This window comes from Trachemys scripta, chromosome 7 (assembly GCF_013100865.1).
Source record: "Trachemys scripta elegans isolate TJP31775 chromosome 7, CAS_Tse_1.0, whole genome shotgun sequence".
Taxonomy (NCBI): Eukaryota; Metazoa; Chordata; order Testudines; family Emydidae; genus Trachemys; species Trachemys scripta.
Window position 1 is genome coordinate 73252433 of NC_048304.1, and position 16721 is coordinate 73269153.

Sequence of the window (16721 nt, forward strand, 5' to 3'; positions counted from 1 at the left end):
AGGACTTGGGATGCATTCGCGGCCAGTACAGCTACTGGAAAAGTCTGTTAACATGTCTGGGGATGGAGCAGAAATCCTCCAGGGATATCTCCATGAAGCTCTCCTGGAGGTACTCCAAAAGCCTTTGCAGAAGGTTTCTGGGTAGTGCAGCCTTATTCCGTCCTCCATGGCAGGACACTTGACCACGCCATGCTAGTAGCAAGTAATCTGGTATCACTGCATGACAAAGCCTGGCAGCGTATGGTCACGGTGTTTGCTGGCATTCAAGCAACATCCGTTCTTTATCTCGTTGTGTTATCCTCAGGAGAGTGATATCATTCATGGTAACCTGGTTGAAATACGGGAATTTAATTAAGGGGACAGAGGTGGCAGTTACTATTGGGCTGTTTGCCTGTAGCTGAAAGCTCCACCATATTGTTGTATGTAAAGTAAATAAGGTTTTTAAAATGTTTAAGAAGTTTCATTTAAAATTAAATTAAAATGCAGATCCCCCCGAACCGATGGCCAGGACCTGGGCAGTGTGAGTGCCACTGAAAATCAGCTCACGTGCCGAAGCCATAGGTTGCCTATCCCTGTTCTACCACCATTCTGCATTTGCTCAGCCTGTAGTTAAACAGCTCCTGACTACTGTCCAGGCTGCCTGTGTATGGCTTCATGAGCCATGGCATTAAGGGGCAGGCTGGGTCCCCAAGGCTAACTATTGGCATTTCAACAGCCCCAACGGTTATTTTCTGGTCTAGGAAGTAAATCCCTTGCTGCAGCCATTTAAACAGATTAGTGTTCCTGAAGACGCGAGCATCATGAACCCTTCCAGGCCATCCCACGTTGATGTTGGTGAAACATCCCTTGTGATCTACCAGTGCTTGCAGCACCATTGAAAAGTATCCCTTGCGGTTTATGTACTGGCTGCCCTGGTGCTTCGGTGCCAAGATAGGGATATGGGTTCCATCTATTGCCCCACCACAGTTAGGGAATCCCAGTGCAGAAAAGCCATCCACTATGACCTGCACATTTCCCAGAGTCACTACCTTTGGTAGCAGCAGCTCAGTGATTGCTTTGGCTACTTGCATCACAGCAGCCCCCACAGTAGATTTGCCCACTCCAAATTGATTCCTGACTGACTGGTAGCTGTCTGGCGTTGCAAGCTTCCACAGGGCTATCGCCACTCGCTTCTCAACTGAGAGGGCTGCTCTCATCTTGGTATTCTGGCGCTTCAGGGCAGGGGAAAGCAAGTCAAAGTTCCATGAAAGTGCCCTTACACATGCGAAAGTTACACAGCCACTGGGAATCGTCCCAGACCTGCAACACTATGCGGTCCCACCAGTCTGTGCTTGTTTCCCGGGCCCAGAATTGGCGTTCCACAGCTATAACCTGCCCCGTTAACAGCATGATCTCCAAAGCGCCAGGGCCTGCGGTTTGAGAGAATTCTGTGTCCATGTCCTCATCACTCTCGTTGCCGCGCTGCCGTAGCCGATTCCTCCTCTCCTGGTTTTTCAGGTCCTGGTTCAGCATAAACTGCACGATAATGCGCGAGGTGTTTACAATGTTAATGATTGCTGTCTTGAGCTGAGCGGGCTCCATGCTTGCCGTAATATGGCGTCTGCACAGTTCACCCAGGAAAAAAGGCGCGAAACAGTTGTCTGCCATTGCTTTCATGGAGGGAGTGGTGAGGCTGTACCCAAAATGACCAGCGACAATGTTTTTTGCCCCATCAGGCATTGGGATCTCAACCCAGAGTTCCAATGGGCGGGGAAGACTGCGGGAACTATGGGACAGCTATGGAATAGCTACCCACTGTGCAACGCTCCGGAAGTCGACACTAGCCTCGGTACATGGACGCACACCGCAGACTGAAATGTGCTTAGTGTGGCTGCATGCACTCGACTTTATACAATCGGTTGCCCAAAATCAAAATCTGTAAATTCGGAGTAATCCCGTAGTGTAGACATACCCTTAGAGTAACAAAGTTATAATACAAACATGTACCTGTCACTCCAGGCTATACTGGAGGTCTTTAGACAATGAGAGCATAAAATATCTTCCCCACCCCCAACTCCATCCTTAACTGTTAAGAAAACATCGGATGGTACATGTTAACTAATGATCTTCATTTAAATGCTAATTTGTTTTTTTAGTGGCACAAAGTGACAACTGCTTAATTGCCATGAAAAACTAACCCAGAACAAGATATGACAAGCATGTATTGCCAATACAAATCAGCAAAGAGGAAAGCATAGTTTATTATTTTGATGTATAAAAAGTACTCAAAAAGGCACCTATCTAGCACTTTTCACACCTTGGTCTTAATAAATAAAATAATAAAACAAAACAACAAACAACAACAACAACTGAAACAAGAAGCTAACCCCTTCAACTGCTCCCCAAAAAAATTCAGTTCAAAACAGAACTTCTCCTCCCCCAACCCAACGTCAGCTCCCTTTACACTTTCCCTCCACAGAAAAGCCAATGGTTACACCTTGTAGTATGCTCTGAAGGTCAGCAGATCCAGGTTATTACAGGCAACTGTATAGGCAGCGATGCCAAGAAATATGGTTTAATAAGCAGATTGTTGCTTTATGTATCCGTTTAAGTTTAGCAGAACTCTTGATTTACTGTTTTAGTATAACAATCTTTATTCCCTATTTTGTTAAAACCATGTTACTATCCAAGAGATACACAAATGTTTGCTCTGCAGAACCACCCTCATGCATGTCCAGGAAGTAAGATGAAATTTCCAAAAAAACTGGTATGCATATATAGTTGTGCGTGAAGGAATTTATTTGATTTGTAGTAATAGATGTTGAATTAGCAGTTAAAACTATGACGGGCAGGTCTGCAAGCACCAGATGAGAGGTTCTTCAGGAAAGGAATGATTAGAATTTCAGCCTACTTTTGTATCATAAGATGCTTCAGAGTTAATTTGCAAGGTAAACTTTTTAAACTCAATATGAACACAATAACACAATGAGATAAGAACCAACTAAAATGGGCTTGATATAGAGAGGAGATGACTACAGCAAAACAAAGATGGAAAAGGTCTATACTTGGATAAGATTGGGAAGTGTTGGGCAGCACTTTTTGCTCTCTCAGTGGTTTACCAACATTAACTGATCCTCATGACATTCCTGAGGGGTCATCCCATTTTAGAGTTGAAGGTACAAACAAGGTAGAGGGTTAAATGACTGGTCCAAGAAAACGGAAGTAGTACATGACAAAGCCAGAATTACAACTCAGGAGTTGCTCGTTACCAATCCTCTGCTCAGACAAGATTTCTCTTAAATACTAAACATGGGAAAATTGTTAAGGCCACACACAGAACTATCCATACACAGACTGGCTCTATCAGCCCCTCCAGCAGTGAAACTGTGGACCAGATGGTAGTCAACTCATGATTTCTGTATATTCGCTTTAGGCCCAGTCTGCATGCAAAGGTGAGCCAAAATTTAACTGAAGATGTGTTTTTAAATCCATTTAAATTGGTGCAAAACCCTGCATGGACACTGTTAATGAGATAGAAATCTGGCTTATATTGATATGGCTTCATTCAACTTCTTGCCAACTTAAGATAAATCAATATATACCAGGGTTAAGTCAATTTAAGGGGTTTGCAGCAGGTTAACTCAACAAGTTTTTAATATCAGTTTTAGTTAAACCAGTGTGACTTGTGTGTGAAGATCAGTCCCTAGCTACACAATTTGTATGGTGGGCTCAGAAATTGGGATTCTTGAGTGAGAAAGTGTTCTGGTGGAACAGAGACAAGACTATATTGCTGGGAGAAAATGAAGAAGGCTCTGCTTTCTGCAGGACAGAGGAGGGGAACCAAATAAAAGACGTAAGAAATAACGAAAACAGAGTATCTTACAACTAAGACCATACTACAGAATAATGGCTTCCCTCTCCTCTGCCAATGTTCATAAGACTTCACTGTCTATCAACACCAGAAGACTTTTCTGAAGGGGCTGAGAAAAGAGGAAGACAAGGAGAAAACATTGGTGAAATCATTTTTAAAATAAAGATATATGCAAAATCTTTAAAATATAGATATAAAATCACTATATGACAATTCATAAAATACTACAGAAGCAATATATACAATTGGTGGATTTTCATTTTTAGTCCTTTAGCTTCTGGTACAAAGTAAAAAACCTTTTTCACTGTGTTTTTTTACAGCTTCCTTCCATGAGATAATTAATTTTTCTTCTCTTTTTTTGCAATCTGCTTGTCCATAAGGTCTCTGTCAATCAGTCACTGTGAGGACAGGGCTTCAGAGATCAGGATGGAAATCCAGCAGAAAGAAATCCTGTTGCAAAGGATAGCTGTTTTCATCCAGCACAAAATGGCTTCTAATGTCCAACAGATAGGAGGCTTCCGTGTCTGCTAGCAGCGAGTGGCACAGGTCTGCTACTATCATGCCATAGGTTGTATCTGAGGGAGGCACTGCAAAAGACAGTGAACCAACCAGTTATACTTCATTGTTATCATGCTAACATCTACACTTAAGTTCTTCCTCCAAGCCCCCAAAAGCTGCCATTGTAATGTCACATTCTCAAATTAGATCTCCTCCCTGGAAGGGATAAAACGCAGGAAATACCACTCAGCATTTGAATAACAACGTTGAATAATTAATTTAGTAATTAAAAAAGTATACCTTTTCTTAGAAGAGTTTTGAACACCTTCTGATTTGCTGAGCCTGTCATTCATAAGCTAAACTACAATTCCTGTGACTTACCCTATAGCAGCTCCCAAGCAGGAAGTCTACTTTGAGGATATGTCAGCAACACGGGAATTCTCAGTAAGACACCAACATTTGCAATTATATACATTCTGAAACTATGGCAGTTATTTTTAAAATTGAGATAAATCCATATGCATACATTACACACACACACACACACACACACACACACACACACAGAAAGTGAGAGAGAGAGAGACACACACACACACACCCAGGTAATAACTGTATTGAGCTATGTAAAGTTATAAATAAGGCTGTGATTTTTTCACCGAGGTCACAGAAGTCATGGATTCCGTGACATTCCATGACTTCCGTGAGTTCTGCAGGGGCCAGTACATCTAGCTCAGGGGCAGCTCAAGTAGCCCCTGCACCAGGCGCACTGTTCGCTGCTGGAGCAGTCTCGGGCCTCCGCCGCCCCAGTAGCAGAGTTTGGGTGTGGGAGGGGCCAGTGGATTGGGGCACCAGACAAAGTGAGGTGGGCTCTGGGCAGCGCTTGCCTGGGGGACTCCCCGGAAGTGGCAATATGCCCCTTGCTCAGCTGCTAGACAGAGGCGTGACCAGGCAGCTCTGTGGGCTGCCTCCACCCAGAGCGCTGGCTTTGCAACTCCCATTGGCTGGGAACCCTCCAGAACCAACACAGGTCCCGGGCTGCGCGGTGCTGCCAGATCCCGCCCAAACAGCCAGGCTGCCCTATCCCAGCACCATTGGGGCCCCCAGGCAGCCTCCCACAAGTTTTATTCACTGGTATTTTTAGTAAAAGTCACAGACAGGACACGGGCCCTGAATTTTTGTTTACTGCCCATGACCTGTCCGCGACTTTTACTAAAAATATCCGTGACTAAAATGTAGTCTTAGTTATAAATAATCATCTCACAATACCTCCTGTTACCTAAATTCTATTCTGAACTTCGTAGATGTCTCACATTTGTCTTTTGTGACAATTACAATATTTGCCTTCAGGATTCTGAACAATTGATCAATGTTTATAAACTTAACTCCAGACTAATAATGTTTGGGAATTAAGTATAAATGTCTGACAAATCCACAGTGGAACATGAAACATATGCAATTCTTTTAAAGCTACATGTTACATAAAACATCAGAAACATCATACCAAACCAGATAAATGTCCTGGCCTCTGGTGTGTATGGGCAGTAACTATAACTTTGTTTCAGTTAAATGTTTCTGGTTCTGTGCTGCAATTGATTGTTTTTCTAACAAAGAATGTATGGTACAGTACCTATGAATCTGTTCAGCCAGTCTGCAGGAATATTAAGGAATATTTTCTCCATCAACTCTGACACCACTTGAATACAAATCTCACATCCTTTGTCTTCTGCAGTCATCAGGGCTGGTCTAAATAAGAAAACAGATTCCCATAAATGCTTGCATTTGAAATGGTTTTATTTTTGCAGCAGAAACAAAATTTCTGGTCAAGGTAATTAAATATAATATTGCCTTTATTCACCTAATATTATTGATCTGGTAAATCTCTTTTATGCTCTCAATTTCTGCCAACCTGCAGATCAGGAATCTGTGCCTGACAGTTTAATGGATTCTCTAACGACTGTGCATGATGATGCCACAGAATTATCAACCAAGCTGTGATTTTAGAAAATAGGGATAGATTTATGCTGTTTGTAATCTGTGCTTTAGTTTGAAAGAAAATGAAAATTGCCCCATACAACATGTTTAGGGCCAGACCCTCAGATGATGAAGCCATGGAGCTCAGCTGATATCTTGAGCCCTGCGCGGATACAAAATTTGTATCTGCATCTAATCCGCGATCCACAAACATGGTCTGCGGATAACCATGGATATAAAGCAAATATCCACAGATTTGTAGGGCTCTACTGATTTGCACCAGGCTGAGCATCTGACACATTCTTCAAGCTCAAAACCTTAGTCTTGAGATTAAGATTCCTTAAGAAGATGCCAGGAGAACTGATAGTTCTGTGATCCAGTGGGAAATGACTATTTCCGTTCATCACTCAGAGAATGCACTACAGCCGTTGGCATTTCAACTTTCTGTTTCGATTAATGTATTAACATGAGTTATTCACACTGGGCCAAAAACTGCCATCTTTAGCAGGCACAACTTCCATTAAGTAAAGGAAAATTGTACCTTAGTAATGATAACATTTGGCCTGACCTCCACAAACAGAAAGGGCATTTGTTTCCAAAGTAAGTTGGCAAAGATATAGTCATAACAGTTTTCATTAACTGTTTTCTGGAGGTTAAAAAAAAAAAAAAAAAAAGTGTAGGTATTTTTAGTAGAGGGTGAAATGCTAAATTCTCTAATGCCAAGAATGAGCAGAATCAAAGGTGTGTGTGTGTGTGTGTGTGTGTGTGTGTGTGTGTGTGTGTGTGTATGAGAGAGAGAGAGAGCATAAGAGTGCACAAGTGTGCCCACCATTCCTGCCACATGATTTACAATTAAGTTATAGCAAAAACAAATATACTCAAGTATCTAAAGCTATGGCATTTCAGGAGTGAAGGACATTCTCTGCTTTTAACTCCAGACCCTTGACCAGTGGTTCAGCCTAATCAGCGTACTCTCTGTATGCAAGCAATTAAGCTAGCAGAACCTGTTGGCAGCTTAGCAGTCGCTTCAGACCCCCTGCTGAAATTTCTAATCAATTAAGAATAAATTGCAATATCAAAGAGAAAGAGTCATATGTTTCTATTTCAGAAATAAATAAAAATTAATAAATAATGAAAATAGAACACTACGTTCTAATTAATTTATAGTTTTATCAATTTTTGATATTACTCTTGGAGCCCATGACAATTTAAAAATCTTTAAAAGTTATTTTTCTCTATTAACTGTCACAAACTAAAATTAATTATTTGAAGTAAATAACACGTCAGCCACAGAAAGCTTTTATCATCAGATCTAAAGAAACAGAAAATAATCCCACATTTAGAGACTGATCCTCACTCTCCCAATCAATCATCTAAAATCAATTTTTTCCCTTTTCTAATATATTTTAATTGCTCACATTTTGGATCTTTGTCCCATATTATGTCTCCTTTTTGGTGCGGACATCGCAATGTAGCTTATCGGTGTCAACAGGATAAGCATCAAGAAACTGATTCTCGGAAGTCCATGTGTTCACAGCAAAACTAAGAGTTTGTCACGCTAATAAGCAAGTCCAAAGCCCATAAGTCTACACAAAGACTGACCAATTGCATCTCTCTCTAGTAGAGTTCCCAACAAACACTGACAAGAACTAAGGACATTGCAGGATTCACTATAAAAGAGATTTGAGAAATAGCCAAAGGAATAATTAATCGATAATGACACCAGCTATCACATGCGGATATTAATAAGTATAATGCTAACAAAGAAATATATATAGCTTTTTTTGTTCAGGCAAATATTAGATAGACAATGTAGATAATTCCAAGTCAAATCAATAATAAATTTGAACGTCAACCCTACGTTTTTTAGGTGTCTGTCTGACTCCTTGTTGGAATGAATACTTTAATGCTGCTGGAGTTTCACTGTATTGTATCATTAATTATGATAGGCATCCAGAGCCTTGGATAAGTGCATTTTTAATAATTTTAAATCTATATAAATAAATGAATAAAAGGCAGGCACAAAATCATTCCAAGTCTGGGTCTTTACAATGGGTATGCCCACATCTCAGGGGCCACCCTACTAGGATGGCATGAGGGAGATAGGAGAAAGGGAAGGAGTCACTTCCATAGAAGAGATCTGCAAACACAGATGAGGTACAAGGTAAGAATGGCAGATTTCCATAGCTCCAGTGTGTTGCATCCTATTTGGGGTATGTTTAGCTGTTATCACTATTAATATAATAATAACTGAGCAGGTAATACAAGAAGAAAATGCACCAAACTGCACTACCTTTATAATGCTTAACGTTTAACATTTCTGCAGCATGTAGAGAAGTTGATTGTGGCTGGGACATCTTCTCTATGGGCAGGACTTTGGAGCTGTGCTCCGGCTCCACTCCAGCTCCAGGCAAAAACCTGCATCTCCACTCCAAAGCCCTGTCTATGGGCAAATTCTTTGACACACCATCTGCTAAACACTTAGGGTCGTAGTCATATTTCTTTGGATCAGATCTCATTATCTAAACATGGACAGTCCTGGTAAATAGTTAAGATAGGAGACCTCTAAGAAGTTAGTGAGTAGTTACAGAAAGTGGTATTGGTGATATTATCCCTGTGCTGCTGAAATCTGTTGGATTAGACAGATAAAAATCAAGGCCCTGATCACATGTGGTCTTCAATAATCTGGTGGTACTTTTAATAACCACGGTGTCCTGGCTAAATTCTAATTTGGGTAATGCTATTCTCCTTACTGAAAATTCTCCCAGTAGTTTTAACTGGAGGCTGTATACTCATTTCCCTGAGCTCTTATGGAGAATTGTTGTTGAACAGATGCCAACTTTTACTTCAGAAGAGGTGGTTGCATTTCAGTGTAGTTAGTTTAGATCTCACTTTGTCATCCTTGGACATATATAAGGTGTCATATATAAGTGTAAGTAATTATTAGTGGCTTCAAGAAATGCCACTCACACAACTTGACTGCAATATAATTAATTTAGATACCTTTTCAGGGGAACATACCTAGACCTGGTGCTTCAGGTCTTTTTTAAAAAATGAGGAAGTTAGTTAAAGTTGCCTGAAGGGAAGAGTTAGGAGATCAAAGTTCATATAATCAGCTAAAAGAAAGGAACATAAACTTTATTAGCTAAGATGTCGATTAAGAAGAAATGTGAATAAATACCTAGAGATATAAAGATAAACAAGAAATTCTTTTAGTGCATCATAAGTAAGAAGCAAGGGTCTGTGGACCATGAGACTGTAAAGTGGTAAATCAAAGGGGTTAAGAAGACTGCAGAGAAGCTGGATTTATTTCCAGGTTGTTGTTTTTTTAAATCACAAAAGATGAGAAAAACCTAATTGGGGGATACTTTTTTAAGATAATGAAAGTAAAGCACTACCCAAGGCAAAAGTAACAAAAAAAAGAGGTGATTCTGTTCTGCATCAGATTTAGTCTTGGATTTTTCATCTTCTATGAAATTGTGAGCATTCAACAAATATAGTTTATTTCCTCCAAAGATATGGAAAAAGTAACTATCCACTGGATTTCCTAATAAATTCAAATAATCTCCTGGAGAAACTGCTTAACTGCAAAAACCCTTCACATCAGAGATAAGCCAGAAATGATTTCATTTTAGACCTCTGAAATGCAAAATATTGTCTTTTGCATGGTATCTTTCTTACAAATTGTATCCATAACACTTTATGGGGTGAGTCTTGCTGCCTCATCATTCTGGGGATTCTCAGGGCATGTGAGTTAACAAACTTAGGTAGATTTCTGTTTAGACTGGCTCTGGACAAAACTTAAAACTTTTGCAATCCACAGTATAAAATAGATTGCAGAAAAAGCCTGTAGTGGATCAAATGGGGCACTTGGAAAACATTTACATTTGCTTGGGGTCTGCTTATGGCCTCAGGTTCTTAATTCAGAGACTTTCTTCCCAATGTCATCTAACTTCACTCAAAGGGTCTTACACGGTTTAATAAAAATAAACATCTTATTGTAATACCTAGTAGTAATTTTTTTCAAATATCTGTCACTCTCAATTCAACCTTCTGTTTGGTGCCTGACACAATGGCTATGACTCTGAACTATGCATGGGATTCCCCTGCCCACATACACATACCGGTACTTCAGCTAGCTCGATGAGAGCCAACTCAAATATAAATAGCAATGTAGTCACGATAGCACGGGTAGCGGCAGAGGACCAGCTTAGCCACACCGAATTCATACCCACCAGTTTTAGGTGATTATGTACTCAGCATGGCCAGCACAATGAGAATAAGTGAAAGTATGTGTAAGTGAGCAGGGGAATCGCACTCCTAGCTGGTAGTGTAGACATAGCCTATGTCCATTTTTATTTACAGTAGCATACCACAGAAAATACTGATCTGTAATTAATCTCTTTTGCACAAGTACTATATTTTCTAATATAGCTACTTTAACCCACTGCAAACTAGATATCCAGCTACAATTTGGTGACCATGGAGAGAGTATATATAGCCACCTCTATCAAGTCAAACATGCTATCTAAAAATACCCCTAAAATTCACTACTGGTACAGATAGGCAGGTACTGGGAAACTGGGTATTTTCATTCCATGTTGCCAGAATACTCTCTAATCCTTAAATGCTGCCAGAATTCCAGCTCTCCACGGCAGTATACAACATATAAAAGTTTGCTGGGCCAAAAACAGTATGATTCTGTGTGTAATTCATTTAAAGAAACCCCTGCGGACTAAAGCATATAACCCCCTTGAACTAAAACAGGCATTGTGTGTATAATTCCCTGTACACTGGGAATCTGTTTGCTCATTATTACTGGCACTACGGTGTTCTTTCTAATTAACAAAGTGCTGTTAGCTATAGATAAAGAAAATACAGCTGTGTGCCACTTGAAGGAAACACTATTACATCCTCCTCCATAAAGAAAGTATAAGGAAGGGATGCAAAAGGGTAGATATCTGGGATAAAAACATGGAAAAAGGAAGAAAAGAAATAACATTGTGACCTTTGAAATCCAAAAGAGGCATGATTGTATGAATAGTTTACTATTCTTTCTAATCTCCCTTAGTTGACAATATTTTTTCTGGGCCATTGTAACCATAGCCCAGAAGGAATGTGGTTTATTTTTATTATTTATTTATTTATTTGAATTTTTAAAATACAATTGTAGGTACCCATTCAGTGGGCTCTTGGTCCTTACATTAAAAATCTAAGCAAACATTTATATATAAACACCGTAATAGCTACCTCAGCCTAGGCCATGTACGGCCTAAGTCAACAGGGGGGAAATATGAGCTTTATAGCATGCCTGAAAGGTTAATAAACCTGGGCTCAGGCAGATCATGGCTGCATTTCATAAATAAAGATTAAACATTTAAAAGGAAAAAAAAATCTAGCTGAGGCGGTCAAAATATTTTATAATTCCAGGGATAATGATGTATTTGTTAAGATATTAAAACAGTTAGCTCATCAGCTGTAATTTTTGCGCTGCTCCTGAATCAAAATCAGATGCTATTTCAAATTAGACATTTCCCTTGCTTTGTGAGACACCAGAAACACAAGCAAATGTACTATGAGATATTATATCTTATTCCTAATTATGCCCTAAAAATTAGTGAAAGTGTTTAAGATTATGAATATGAATTAGTTAAAGTGAGACTCGTTTAAAGGTCACAGATGATCCATATTAGAACTCTTCATGTAACAAAGTACAAACAACATGCAGATTATAAAAATTTGACTCCCAAAAAAGGTGCAAGGAGCAATTCTGTTTCTGGAACCACCAATCATGCTGAATTTACAACACTCTCATGCAAACAGCTTTAAATAACCTTCTGAAAAAGTCATGGGGGACATGATTCAGTGGGCTGAGGAGAAAGAAATGTTACTTGATCTCAATCACTAATATTAACTATTTTAAATGGAACAAATTTTGACATTTCATGCTCTTACGAAAATAGGGAAATAGAATGAGAACAACATGTTTTGTTAATAAATTGGATCTCATTCATTTAGATGAGATCTCTCTCTGGTGAAGCCGGGGAAAGAGACATCTCTTGTTAGCATGCATTAAATAGTGTTACAACACACAACTTGGAATTGCTATTAAGATATGCAGGATGTTTTACTAGAACACCAAAATCCAGAATGTCAATGTGAAAACATTAGATGCACACTACTCTTTATAAAAAGTTATGGGTTCAAGGGTCCACGTAAAGGCTCAGACTCAGGAACTGCTATACAATGCAACTCTAAGAGATTGTCTCACCATCATTTGTGCCAGCCTTGGGGGAGAGGTTAAACAGATGTCCTTTATGCTCATCTTGAAAAGAGAAAGTTAAAGTTTCCATGGCAGGGACACCTTATTTATTTTAATTTATATCATGAATTTACCATATTTCTTTCATGCTCTTACAACAAGTTGAAAAATATAAAAAAAATTTCCTCCGATAAAATGTCAACAATGTTAAAAGAAATCTCTCCCTGCTGAACAAAACCAAACCTTTTTCATTTAATTCATGCTCATAGGAAAACACTGAGTAAACAGATAAGCTTTGCGATGTGCCCTGAAAGTCATAATATTTGGCCTGGGTTACAGCAAAGGTGGGAAGCAAATTCCAGAGTTATTGGGCCTCTTCTGAAAATCCCCTACTAGCAATTCTGAGATACACAAATTGAAGGTCAGGAACTGTACAAGAACAAAATGAGCATTATTAACATCTTACAGACGCAATCTCCTCCCATGTGCCCCAGACCTATTCCAGGACTGGTCATGTGCACACTTGTTTTCTTCTGTATCTACAGTAGGCAGGTAGGCTTGGCTTTATTATAAGGTCGGGTGACTGACTGATGGCTGCTTCATATGGATTTTAACTTATGCAACTGGTAATTTATGTATTTTCCTCAAAGGTTTGGACTAGTTTGGTTTCGGTATTCTTGTTATGTCTTTTATTAAAGAAATAATGCCAAATCCTTATCCGTATTTGTAATGGGGCAGCACCCACCTTCCGCAAGCACCTCCTTCTGGTCAGGTGTGTCTGCAATCTTTCAGTTTATGGTGACTCCTGTTAGTGGTTTCTCAGGCAATTTTTCAGTAATTCAGCCCTCTGGCTGAGTCACTCACACTGTCTATAGGTGAAACAGAACAAACCCCTTCCGGGGTATACAGTCTTCCCCTTGTCCCGGCCCTGGTATGGGAGCTGTAACCCCAAAGCATCCTCCCTGGAGACACTGTCTTCTTGCAGCTCTCCCTGAGCTGAGTCCTTACTCAGTCTCAGCAGCCAGCCAGGAGGTCCTTCTTAGCTCCCCCAGTTCCTGCTGGCAAGTGTCTTGGGCTCAGACCCAGCAGCCAACCAGGAGCTCCTTCTTATCTCCCCTAGTCCCTGCCCAGCCTCAGCTGTCCATGGTCCTGTTGCTCTTTCAGCCAGCCAGGAACACAATCCTCTCTCCTCCAGCTCCAGGCAGCAACTGAATACTGCTCTGTTCTGCAGCTCCTTTTATATGGCCTGATTTGCTGCTCCCTGAAGCCTCTCTCATTGGCTTATTCCCTTCAACACCTATAGGTTATTTGAAGGACTTCTCTTCTGGCTCCTCTCTGGGATAGGGTGTAGCTGGACCCAGCAGGGGACCTCTGGGCCTAGTCCACCCCGTCACAGTGTTACATAAAGAAGAGATGGTACAGATGATGTCCTACTACTTCAGCACCCAAGCAGCAGGGTACTGTTCTACCATCCTCTTGAGTGCTACGGGAGGGACCTACCTAATTGCAGGTGCTGGCACACTACAGCTCTAGGGGGTATAGTCTGACAGTTTGGGACTGGCTAGACTCCCTGCCCCCCTCTAGCCATATGCTATGGTGTGCAGTGTCTGTTCCCCACTTGTGTAGCTCACATTAGTAGGCAGGACTATACCCATGTATGTTCACATTGTATTGTCTGTGACTAATTCTGGTTGTATGCTTTCTTTGGGGAAGGGGATCATGCTGTCATCTATGATTATTTAATACAGTCCTAAGCATGCTGTCAGCACTCAGAAAATAACAAAATAATAATTACTAAAATCTCTAATACTACAAAAACTAATCCCCTGGTATTTTTGAGTAGGGGATAATTCCAAGGACCAAGCTAATATTACCTTATTCAATAAAAGGGGCTCTTATGTTAATTGCTGTGTGAGCTATTACTGAGTAAGACATTACTGCTTTATTTGCTGGTACTCAATCACCACACTCCCTGTTCCATCTCATTATAAAGCAAGTTAGGATAATTTAGGAAAATAAGGAGTTATATGTAAAAGTAAATTATATGCCAGACTTTATGCACATTGCCTCAGAATTCACCTGTACTATATGCATGCTATGCTAAATCCACTTTGCAAACAAGGTAAAGGTAAATAAGTATTTGAAATAATAAATTATTTAAAACAAATAATGATCTCTACATTTAATAATTATGTTGTTAAATCAAATGATGAGGCTTAAGTTTGCTTTAACTTGTTATAAATCCAAGGGTTTGCACAGCCTATCTCATACTGCCATCTGCTGTTCATTACGGTATGCCTGTTCTTTCCTATGCAATCAATTGGAAAGATGCAGGGTTTTTTGCCTTTTGTCCCTCTTAGTTTAAATTAGATGGCATATGGGTGGTTTTAGGATGAGGTTCTGCTTTCACCAAATTTGAAAGCTAGACTGAGGCATGACATGGTCAAATGGATTTCTTGGGTTCTCACATAAGCACTAGGACCAGGATCCTCGTTGATCCCAGTCCAGTGTTACAGTAACCCCCAAAAATCACTACTACCCCTTCATCACATTAAATGGGAGTTAACAAATTATGATGGATTATTTAAAGATGGAATATAACCTTTAAGTAATGATAAAAATAATATAACACATAAGGATACTTTGCATTCTGTAAAGTTTTCCATCCAATGTACTTTACAAACACAAATGTAGTAAACCTAATATTGTTTTTGAAGAAGATAAGTATTATCATCTCATTTTGCTGGCGAGGAAGTTAAGGCAAAATGAAGTTACAGGACTCATCCTATGTCACACAAAAAGTCAGTGGCAAAGCCAGGAACAGAACTGCCTTCTGAGTCCCAGAAATGTGCTCTGACCACCAGAAAATGCTATTTCTTAAAGAGCACACAAAGTATAGTAAGGAATAAAACATATTTCCATTCATAATGTTAATGTATGTGAAGCCAAATTTACATGAAATTTATTATGGTTATTCAACATATTTTAAATCTCTCTCTTTAATACTAAACATTGTTTTACTGGTCTTAGTTTCTTATTTGATTTACCTGTAGAACTTTCTCACTTTGTTAAATGGTAAGCAACTAAGGCATTGCTTGTAGATCTTGTTCTCATCGGTCTGTAGTTCCAACCCACATTTTGCACAACCAGAATAGATGATCGTAGGAAGAGAAGCCAAAATACATTCTAATGAAGTGTCAGCATCTAAGCTGAATTGCCTGTACTGGGGCGTAGCAATGGTAAACTTCAAGTCTAAGACATGGGCTTTCAATTGAATCACTCCTACAAAAACAAAAGGATTAGATCAAATTTTGTGCCATCTTAGTATTTTATAATATCATAGATAGCAGTAACAAGAAGATATAGCTCAACTGATTCCAAACAAAAACTGTGTATAAATAGCATAACAATAGCCTGAGATTTACTTTATCTTTTTGGAACTGCATATTGACTTGCTCTACAAAGAATGATTTCCTCAGCGATGAAATCATTATGATCAAGAAAAATAAATCTGAAAGTAATGACCTATGTGCTTAAATATTACTGTGATAGAGGCCAATATTTAAAAAACAACAACAACCAGACTTAGAGATCAGATAGGCAATACATCATAATAGCTCAGATGTTCTCCGATTATAACAGTACCAGGGATTATTCAAACATTTCTCAGATACACCTCTACCCCAATATAACGCGACCAGATATAACGCGGTAAAGCAGCGCTCCGGGGGGGAGGGTGCTGCAGGCTCCGGCAGATCAAAGCAAGTTCGATAGAACGTGGTTTCACCTATAACGTGGTAAGATTTTTTGGCTCCCAAGGACAGCATTATATCGGGGTAGAGGTGTATAGAGGTGTCTTGGTAAGTAAACCTGGAAACATAAAACTTTCTATGGCAGGTACAACAACAGAAAATGGGGAAACAGGATGCTATGATACACCAAAAGTTTATAGCATCAAAGGACAGTTTGATGGAGGGGAGCGGGAGCAGGAGGAGCATTTGTTTTGCCTAAATGTTAAACAAGTCCTACTGTGTATGTGTAAATGGTGATATTCCACAGCTTATAACTTAACCAAATCTGGATAGATTGTCATGGGTACAGCAAAAAAGACACCTCTCGAACCTCAGAACTATGCCC

At 39.7% G+C, this 16721-nt stretch overlaps 1 protein-coding gene across 3 annotated transcripts in view; it reads right to left on the reverse strand.

Moving 5' to 3' along the window:
- Positions 1-2222: 2222 nt before the first annotated feature.
- SHLD2 (shieldin complex subunit 2) overlaps positions 2223-16721 on the reverse strand; it is a 65987-nt gene continuing 51488 nt past the window's right edge. For 2 of the 3 annotated variants that reach the window (XM_034776694.1, XM_034776693.1), the window contains exons 6-8: positions 15632-15866; positions 5979-6094; positions 2223-4437 (exon numbers count right to left, since the gene is read on the reverse strand). In XM_034776694.1, the coding sequence (XP_034632585.1) occupies positions 4265-4437; positions 5979-6094; positions 15632-15866 (524 nt within the window). In that variant the 3' untranslated portion in view covers positions 2223-4264. The remainder of the gene's footprint in view (positions 4438-5978; positions 6095-15631; positions 15867-16721) is intronic. The other variant, XR_004646533.1, reaches the window with a different exon arrangement.